This window comes from Clupea harengus, unplaced genomic scaffold, assembly GCF_900700415.2.
Source record: "Clupea harengus unplaced genomic scaffold, Ch_v2.0.2, whole genome shotgun sequence".
NCBI lineage: Eukaryota > Metazoa > Chordata > Actinopteri > Clupeiformes > Clupeidae > Clupea > Clupea harengus.
Window position 1 is genome coordinate 45,542 of NW_024879865.1, and position 10,887 is coordinate 56,428.

Genomic DNA, 10,887 nt, shown 5'->3' on the forward strand with positions numbered 1-10,887 from the left:
ACACAAAACTGCAAGACTGATGCCATGACTGCAGAGGAGCTGTCTTTGAGTCTACAGCTGATGAGTCTACAGAGGGGGAGGAAGAGACTGTAAGAAACATGTCCTCTACACCTCTTCAATTTCCAAACAAGAAATACTAGTAAAGAATGAAATGTTTGAAGACATGGGTTCTCTGTCCAACAGCTCTTCACTAAATTCACAGACCTGACTTTGCAATCTTGATTCAGTGGTTGATGGAGCAGTTCTCCTTCACAGTCCTGAAGCTTGCCGTCACTGATGTCCAGCTCTCTCAGGTGGGGGCTTGCCCCCTGAAGAGTCAAGGCCAAAAACCTTCCAGTCAGTTTACAGCCATTAAGTCTGCAAAAACAAAATTGTGGAACAGTCTATCACAAATTGGGAAATCAGAGAGCAAATTGTGAAATCAGAGAGCAAATTGTGAATAGAGTAAACATTTATGTTGCTATTGTTTGTTTAACACAGTCAGTCAGTTAATGACTTAGTACAGTAAATATATTACATATTGTTCTTCTAACATGCAAGGTCCAAATGGTGGATAAATGTATATACTCATCCATTCCTCAGTCAGAAATGGTAGTCTGGTAGTTGTATCCAAGTCCAAGCACAACAATCAAAGTCATAAAGAATAGCCTATCTAACACGCCTATCTTTCAAACTTTTCAACGCCTGTGCCTCTGTTGGTGTCTAAACAGTGTATGCAGCATAATAGGCCTACTGTTGTCAAATGATTGCCAAATTAGAAGGGAAAAAATAAAGCATTAGTACATTTACATTTAGTCATTTAGCAGACGCTTTTATCCAAAGCGACTTACATATGTGCGACTTACAATGTATACACATTTTACATTTTTACATTTACACTGATGGCACACTGCACATCAGGAGCAATTAGGGGTTCAGTGTCTTGCTCAAGGACGCTTCGACAGGGAATCGAACTAGCAACCTTCTGATTACTAAACGACTTCTCTACCACTGTACCACTGTCGCCCTTAGTATCTTTTAAAGCCTCCATGAAACAGTATTCAATCTCCTAATTCCACCCCGAGTCTCTCCATCTTACAGTGTGGAATCAGTGCTTCAGAGCACAGCTTTCCTCCACAGTCACCCAGAGTATTCTTACTCAGGTAAAGCTCTCTCAGGTTAGAGTTTGCTGACTGTAGAGCAAAGGCTAAAATATCTCAAGTCTTTAGTGAGTCCACAGCCAACAAGTCTGGAAAGCATTAATGGTATAATAAAAATGCACCAATAAAGAACTAAACTCTCTCTAACAAGCAACCTGATGGGTTCCTTACCCATCATTTTAAATCCACAGTGCGATGGAGGAAAGGAAATAGTGTGCAGTAATGCCAGTGTGAGAGGAGCGAGTGGTGAAATAGAACATGCAGCAGACTACTCTGCTAGTTTACCACCAGAGGGGAGATGGAATAAAGCTTTTCAAACTTGTACAGCCTCCTTGAAAATGTATTTTTGTGTCTTTAGTTCACAGTGTGGATTCAAGTTTTTATATCATGTTTTATATACACACACGGACAAATCAGCAACACATTCATAAACATTTGGCACAGCACCTGGAATTACTGTTCCTCAAATTCATGTCCTGTTTCTCAAGCTTTGAGCTTTTTCTATGGCAAAAATATAATTTTGTAGATAAGACCTCTGTGAACAGTTTTACTGACTTCAGTGTCTCCAGTCGGCAGTTTGGGTTTCCAAGACAAGGGAGCAGCTTCTCTTCTGATGTTAGCAGATCACAGCCACTCATGTCCAAGTCACTCAGTTGAGAAACACAAAACTGCAAGACTGATGCCATGACTGCACAGGAGCTGTCTTTGAGTCTACAGCTGATGAGTCTACAGAGGGGGAGGAAGAGACTGTAAGAAACATGTCCTCTACACCTCTTCAATTTCCGAATAAGAAATACTAGTAAAGACTGAAATGTGTGAAGACATGGGTTCGCTGTCCAACACCTATTCTCTTAATATACAGACCTGACTTTAAAGTCTTGATTCAGTGGTTTATGGAGCAGTTCTCCTTCACAGTCCTGAAGCTCGCCGTCACTGATGTCCAGCTCTCTCAGGTGGGGGTTTGCCCCCTGAAGAGTCAAGGCCAAAAACCTTCCAGTCAGTTTACAGCCAGCAAGTCTGCAAAAACAAAATTGTGGAACAACTATCACAAACTGTAATAGAAAGCAAATTCTGCCTAGAGTAAAACATTGATGTTACTATTGTCTGGTTAACACATTTGACAGTTAACAGTATGCGTCTGTTAACACGGTCTACAATATTACTGACCTCAGTATCTCCAGTTTGCAGTTTGGACTCTGTAGAGCAGAGAGCAGCATTTCTCCTGACTGCTGCAGGTCACTGTGACCGAGGTCCAGCTCTCTTAAGGGGGAGTTTGCAGACTGCAGAGCTGAGGCCACAATCTCATATGACCTCTCTGATAGTTCACAGTCAGCAAGTCTGTCAGAGAGACAAGAGAAGAAAAAAATATATAACACTATGAGTGCCTCCCTCCCCATCCATGCCTTATTTCTCAGGTCGGAGAAAAATATTGTTGCAAACAATGGACCTGAAGTTCAGAAGAAATTTCTTACGAAGTTCCCGGGACAATTCTGGCATTCATGAAAGTTTTCTCATCTGGGATTTGTTCTTAACTTAGAACAGAATTTACAAACGCTAAATAGCAGTTGTAAATCGGCCAGATTGGAGTGTGCCCATGTTCTTAAGGGCTGAATTTTTGTTGAATTGATGTAAACGCAATCACCAATGATTTCTCAGACATCCTCGGTTTTAAATAATTATATTTAACATAAATACGAGGATATTTGTATCATTAACAATTACGTTTCACATTCATAGTCATGATACCGAGACCGAGGCATCGTGATGTCCTAAAATAAATAAAAGCACTACATGAATACTGCGAATGGCAGTCAGTGAATAAATAAATAAATAAATAAATAAATACTAAACTCAATCGCGTGGATATAGCCATAGTGGAATAGAATGGACACTTCTACATTCTGCAACATTACCTCCACCTCTGCAGTGGTGAAGTTAGGTCTGCGTTTACTGGACCGTGTGTTGTTCTGTGCAGATTAAGTTAACTACATTACCCAGAATGCACTAGGCATACGGGCTGTAGACGTGATGTTTACATGTTGAAAGTCGCTCCAGTAAAGTTCAAGCAAAACCCATGCTGTCCGTGTGAGAGTAGTATTTTCAAATGCCGTATTTGACATGATTTTGATCCGTCTCAAGTTGCTTTCGAGTTGCCTGTGGATTCTGCACACGTGTCTATAGTTGCATGCCCTTATAAGGAGCTGGCAGGGAGTTTCTGTATGCAAATTCAGGTGTACGAGGAATTTAAGAATCAGTGCAAAGCTTAGAACACTTTAAGAACGGTTTAAGAACACATTTCCAGGCGTTAATTTTTGGGTTGGTCTTTCGAAGTTCATAAGAAGATATTTAAGAAGACACTTAAGAAAATGTTCAAGAATGAGGTCCAATGCGAAAAAGACGTGAAAAACATTTCATCAGGTAGGGAATAAAAATGATGTTCAACTGCTCTCGAAGACACTCAGATTGAACTGAAAAACATGCGAATGTAAACTAAGTTTAGTTTTCTTCAGAACAAAATCACACGGTGGACTTTTAAACCTATAGTACAATGCTACCTATAGTAACACCCCTTAACATAAGCATTCCTATGACAACAAGTCTGAATTCAGTGTCAATTTTAATGCAGAACTTAACTCACAGAGCCTTTTTGCAGCATCTCACAGCTGGAACCAGCCTCCTGCGACCTTCTGGAGAGGTTTTGTATTTCTTCAGGTCAAACTTATCCAGCACCTCCCCAGACATCAAAAGCACATGAGCCAAGGCTGAGCAGTGAGCCAGTGAGAGCTGTTTCACTGAACACCTCTCTGCCTGCAGGAAAGCCTTGATTTCATCATGAACAGAAGAGTCGTGCATTTCGACCAGGCAGTGGAACAGATTGATGCACCTCTCAGGGGAGATATTTGGCCTTTGCATCACCTTCAGGTTTCGGATAGTCTTCTTCTCACTTTCAGGGCTGCTGTGTGTGTGTGTCAGGAGACCAACCAAAAGTCTCTGATTTGACTCCAGAGAAATGCCATGAAGAAAGCGAACAAACAAATCAAGGTGTCCATTCTTGCTCTCCAAAGCTTTGTTCACAGCATTCTTCAGCAGCTCATGTAGAGGCACATCTGGCAAAGACCTGGACTTCCCTTTGAGGAATGGTGTCAGGGCCACCATGTTTTTACTCAAGTAGGAGGCAAACACATGAAGTGCAGCAAGAAACTCCTGGATGCTGAGATGCACAAAGCAGTAGACCTTCTTGTGGTGAAACACACATTCCTCCCTGAAGATCTCAGTGCACATGCCAGAGTACACTGAGGCTTCATTCACATCAATGTCACACTCTTTTAGGTCTTCCTCATAGAACATGAGTTTGCCATTCTCCAGATGCTTGAAGGCCAGCTGTGCCAGTTTCAGTATGACATCTTTATGTGATTCCAGGAGCTTCTGTCTAGCTCGATCATTTTCCTCTTGGTATTTCTGGTTCTTCCTGGTGGTCTGGATGAGCAGGAAGTGTATGAACATCTCAGTCAGAGTTTTGGGGGCTTCCTTCCCATCATCCTCTTCCAGTATCTGCTGAAGGACAGTGGCTGAGATCCAACAGAAGACTGGCATGTGGCACATGATGTGGAGGCTCCTGGATGCCTTAATGTGGAAGATGATTCTGTTGGCTTGATTCTGGTCACTGATCCTCTTCCTGAAGTACTCTTCCTTCTGTGGATCACTGAACCCTCGTACTTCTGTCACCTGATTGATGGACTGAGAAGGGATCTGATTGGCTGCTGCTGGTCGGGAGGTTATCCAGATGAGAGCAGAGGGAAGCAGAGTTCCCTGAATGAGGCTCGTCATCAACACATCCACTGATGATGTTTGTGTCACATCAGACAACTTCTGGTTCTCTTGGAAATTCAGCTGAAGTCGACTCTCATCCAGACCATCAAAGATGAACACAATATGGCAGTCTTTGTATTCACCATCCTGTAGCTCCCTAAGCTCAGGGTGGAAGTCCAGCAGGAGCCTGTGAAGACTGTACTGATCATGTTTGACCAAATTCAGCTCACGGAACGGAAGTACAAACATGAAATCTACATCCTGGTTAGCTTTCTCCTCTGCCCAGTCAAGGATGAACTTCTGCACTGAGACGGTTTTTCCAATGCCAGCAATGCCCTTGGTCATGACAATTCTGATGGGTCTCTGCTGTCCAGGTAAGGGCTTGAAGATGTCATTGCAGTGGATTGCTGTGTCTTCTGTAGTTTGCGATCTGGATGCTGACTCTACCTGCCAAACTTCATGTTCATTATTCACCCCTTCACTCTCTCCCTCTGTGATGTAGAGCTCTGTGTAGATCTTGTTCAGAAGTGTTTGAGTCTCTGATCTTATGACACCTTCAGATATGCTCTCAAACCTCCTCTTCATACTGGCTTTATGAGTCATCAGTGCTCTGTTCAGAATATCATCTGTTTGGCATCAAACAAACAAACAAATAAGAAAAACAGATCAGCATCATACGAATTTGTTATTGTCTCTTTAACCCACATTTCCAAAAGAGTAACACTGAACAATGAAGTTCAAGATCATTTTGTTTTTTTATTAAATAGTGTTTCTATCTGTGCAGGAACCCAACTCTTGGAAGCAGTTCCAAAAAAAAACTTCAAGACTCACCTGTTAGTTTGGGCCTTTTGACAGGAGCAGGCTCAGTTTGGAGATGTTTGCTTCCTTCCATGACTATGTGTCCATCCAAAGGAGGCTGTGGAGAAATCTGTGCCATGTGTAAGTGTGGGTATAGAGGGTTCTGCCCCGAGTCTGAGTGTGGATGTGGATGAACTTGTGCCATGATTGTAGATGGCCTGAGATGAAGCTGTGCCATTTCTCTGTGTTGGTAGAGGGAAGATTGTGCCATGGCTGTAGGGGGATATACAGGAGGTTGTGTCATGGTTGTATGTGGGTATAACAGAGGTTGTGCCATGGTTATGTCAGGGTTTAGAAAGGGTTGTGCTCTGGATCTCTTTCTGCACTGGGGACAGCTGTAGTGTCCTGATGGACCAGACTGGCTCCAGTAGCTGCTGATGCACTGCCTGCAGAAACTGTGTTCACAGGTGGTGATGACTGGGTCCCTCAGTAGCTGCTCACACACTCCACACCTGGACTGATCCTGGGTCAGAACATTCCTCTGAACACTGCAGTGACAGATAAATCACACAAAGAGTCACATTATTCATTGATTCGCAAGAAAACCTTCCACCAGGATTTGCACAAACACACACACAAATTCTCTCTCTCACACACACACACATATCTTGGGTCAGGCTATTTCTAAGCTAACTGCAGTGACACCAATAATTGCACAAAGACACACATCATTCACTGCATCCTAACATTAAAGACCAGCTGATAAGTCTGCACACATACAGTCACATGAACACATTCAGAAGCACCAAGCAACACTGCAATTGTTAGTGTACACAGTATTTACACACAACCACACACACAGACACACAGACACACACACACAACAAATAATAATTTAGCATTAATTTAACTTCTTCCTAATAGTTAGTGAAGTTAGCATATCTGCACACTCACTCCTTCTCTCCATCTTTAAAACACAAACACTCACTCACACACACACACAGAAAACACATACACATGTGCGCATGCACATGTAAAATATAATAGCTGACAACTCACTTTGGATCATACTGTGGTGGTCCACTGCTGAAATTGGGAGGATTGTATGGCATGGACCAGTCACTCTTCATAGACACACAGCTGGGCACTGGAGACACTGGTCTGTGTGTCTGTGGCCTGGTTACATAAGGAGACAAAATAATAGAGTTAGCTAAAACATATTCCTAATAGTTAGTAAGGTTAGCATGTCTGCATACTCTATAACACATAATCCTTCTCCCTCTTTAAAACACACAGACACACATACACATGCGCACAAACAATGATCCACTTTTGTACATATCTGTATTTGTAAAACGTAAAAATGTATAGTTAGTAAGGTTAGCATGTCTGCACCAAGCAACACTGGAAGTGCTCTCTCTCTTTAACACACACACACCATCTCCCTCTCTATCTCTCAAACACACATACTCTCTCTCTCCCACTCCCTTACTCACACACACTCCCACTCCCTTACTCACACACACTCACACTCTCTCTCCCACACACACTCAAAATCTGAAAATCGTAGTGTACACAGTATTTACACACTCATCTGCACTCCACACTCAGTCACATGAAGACATTCAGAAACACCAAACACTGCAAATCTCGGTGTACACAGTATTTACACACTACAACAAACACATACACACACACACACACACAACAATAATTTAGCATTAGCCCTCAGTTCTTCCTAATAGATAGTGAAGTTAGCATATCTGCATACTCACTCCTTGTCTCTCTATCTTTAAAACACAAACACTCACACATAGACATGTGCACAAAAACAATTTTCCACTTGTGTACATGTGTGTATTTGTAAAATGTAAAAATGTAAAATATAATAGCTGACAACTCACTTTGGATCATACTGTGGTGGTCCACTGCTGAAATTGGGAGGATCGTATGGCATGGACCAGTCACTCTTCATAGACACACAGCTGGGCACTGGAGACACTGGTCTGTGTGTCTGTGGCCTGGTTACATAAGGAGACAAAATAATAGAGTTAGCTAAAACATATTCCTAATAGTTAGTAAGGTTAGCATGTCTGCATACTCTATAACACATAATCCTTCTCCCTCTTTAAAACACACAGACACACATACACGTGCGCACAAACAATGATCCACTTTTGTACATATCTGTATTTGTAAAACGTAAAAATGTATAGTTAGTAAGGTTAGCATGTCTGCACCAAGCAACACTGGAAGTGCTCTCTCTCTTTAACACACACACACCATCTCCCTCTCTATCTCTCAAACACACATACTCTCTCTCTCCCACTCCCTTACTCACACACACTCCCACTCCCTTACTCACACACACTCACACTCACACTCTCTCTCCCACACACACTCAAAATCTGAAAATCGTAGTGTACACAGTATTTACACACTCATCTGCACTCCACACTCAGTCACATGAAGACATTCAGAAACACCAAACAACACTGCAAATCTTGGTGTACACAGTATTTACACACTACAACAAACACATACACACACACACACACACACACACACAACAATAATTTAGCATTAGCCCTCAGTTCTTCCTAATAGATAGTGAAGTTAGCATATCTTCATACTCTCTCCTTGTCTCTCTATCTTTAAAACACAAACACTCACACATAGACACACATACACATGTGCACAAAAACAATTTTCCACTTGTGTACATATGTGTATTTGTAAAATGTAAAAATGTAAAATATAATAGCTGACAACTCACTTTGGATCATACTGTGGTGGTCCACTGCTGAAATTGGGAGGATCGTATGGCATGGACCAGTCACTCTTCATAGACACACAGCTGGGCACTGGAGACACTGCTCTGTGTGTCTGTGGCCTGGTTACATAAGGAGACAAAATAATAGAGTTAGCTAAAACATATTCCTAATAGTTAGTAAGGTTAGCATGTCTGCATACTCCATAACACATAATCCTTCTCTCTCTTTAAAACACACATGCTCACACACACACGCGCACAAACTATTCAGATATGTACCAGTCTTGTACATATCTGTATTTGTAAAACTTAAAAATGTATAGTTGGTAAGGTTAGCATGTCTGCATACTCTCTCCTTCTCTTTCTCTCTCTCAAACACTCACATCCACACACACTCACAGTCACATGAAGACATTCAGAAGCACCCAGTAACACTGCAAATCTTGGTGTACACAGTATTTACACACACACACACATCAAATAATAATTTAGCATTAGCCCTCACTTCTTCCTAATAGTTAGTGAAGTTAGCATATCTGCACACTCACTCCTTCTCTCTCTATCTTTAAAACACAAACTCCTCCACACACACACACACACACACACACACACACACACACACACACACACACACACACACACACACACACACACAGACAGACAGACAGACACACACATACAGACACACACATGTGCACACAAACAATTATCCACTTTTGTACATATGTGTATTTGTAAAATGTAAAAATGTAAAATATAATAGCTGACAACTCACCTTGGATCAGACTGTGGTAGTCCACTGCTGAAATTGGGAGGATCGTATGGCATGGACCAGTCACTCTTCATAGACACACAGCTGGGCACTGGAGACACTGCTCTGTGTGTCTGTGGCCTGGTTACATAAGGAGACAAAAATATAGACTTAGCTAACACTTTTTCCTAATAGTTAGTAAGGTTAGCATGTCTGCATACTCCATAAAACACATAATCCTTCTCCCTCTTTAAAACAAACATACTCACACACACACACACACACACACACACACACAAACTATTCTCCACTCTTGTACATATCTGTATTTGTAAAACATAAAAATGTGTAGTTAGTAAGGTTAACATGTCTGCATACTCTCTCCTTCTCTTTCTCTCTCTCAAACACACACACTCACAGACACACATCTTGGCTCAGGGTATTTCTAAGCTAACTGCAGAGACACCAATAATTGCACAAAGACACACATCATTCACTGCATCCTAACATTAAAGTGCAGCTGATAGGTCTGCACACATACAGTCACATGCACACATACAGTCACATGAACACATTCAGAAACACCAAACAACACTGCAAATCTTGGTGTACACAGTATTTACACACTACCACACACACATACACACACAACAATAATTTAGCATTAGCCCTCACTTCTACCTAATAGTTAGTGAAGTTAGCATATCTGAATACTCACTCCTTGTCTCTCTATCTTTAAAACACAAACACTCACACATAGACACACATACACATGTGCACAAAAACAATTTTCCACTTTTGTACATATGTGTATTTGTAAAATGTAAAAATGTAAAATATAATAGCTGACAACTCACTTTGGATCATACTGTGGTAGTCCACTGCTGAAATTGGGAGGATCGTATGGCATGGACCAGTCACTCTTCATAGACACACAGCTGGGCACTGGAGACACTGCTCTGTGTGTCTGTGGCCTGGTTACATAAGGAGACAAAATAATAGAGTTAGCTAAAACATATTCCTAATAGTTAGTAAGGTTAGCATGTCTGCATACTCCATAACACATAATCCTTCTCTCTCTTTAAAACACACATGCTCACACACACACGCACAAACTATTCTCCACTCTTGTACATATCTGTATTTGTAAAACGTAAAAATGTATAGTTAGTAAGGTTAGCATGTCTGCACTCTCTCCTTCTCTTTCTCTCTCTCACACACTCACATCTTGGGTCAGGGTATTTCTAATCTGACTGCAGAGACACCAATAATTGCACACATCATTCACTGCATCCTAACATTAAAGAGCAGCTGATAGGTCTGGACACACACAGTCACATGAACACATTCAGAAGCACCAAGCAACACCGGGAGTGCAGATGAGTGTGTAAACACGCAAGATTTGCACATAACTCACTCTATCTCTCTCTCTGCATACTCACTCTTTCGCTCTCTCTCTCTTTAGCACACACACAAACACATATTTGGAAAAGGTAAAAATGTAAAATATAATAACTGACAACTCACTTTGGATTAGACTGTGGTGCTCCACTGCTGAGATTGGGAGGGTCTGCCATGGATCGGTCACTCTTCAGAGACACACAGCTGGGAACTGA

General features: G+C 41.6%; 1 protein-coding gene and 1 long non-coding RNA gene across 2 annotated transcripts; both read right to left on the bottom strand.

Annotated features, from left to right (window-relative positions):
• Window positions 1-3,764: 3,764 nt before the first annotated feature.
• LOC122130567 (NLR family CARD domain-containing protein 3-like) lies at window positions 3,765-5,589 on the bottom strand. The gene has a single exon (XM_042705273.1). The coding sequence runs from the start codon at window positions 5,550-5,552 to the stop codon at window positions 3,774-3,776; it is 1,779 nt and encodes a 592-aa protein (XP_042561207.1). The 5' UTR covers window positions 5,553-5,589; the 3' UTR covers window positions 3,765-3,773.
• A 379-nt stretch (window positions 5,590-5,968) lies between these two features.
• Window positions 5,969-10,626, bottom strand: LOC122130569. Its single transcript, XR_006151923.1, has 2 exons — window positions 10,129-10,626; window positions 5,969-6,295 (listed from the first exon to the last, which is right to left on the bottom strand). It is a non-coding gene; the product is annotated as an uncharacterized LOC122130569 (long non-coding RNA).
• Between the last annotated feature and the right edge of the window lie 261 nt (window positions 10,627-10,887).

What these genes read in the sequence shown, in the direction of transcription:
- LOC122130567 (XM_042705273.1), bottom strand. Translation starts at nt 5,552, where the DNA reads ATGACTCATAAAGCCAGTATGAAGAGGAGGTTTGAGAGCATATCTGAA.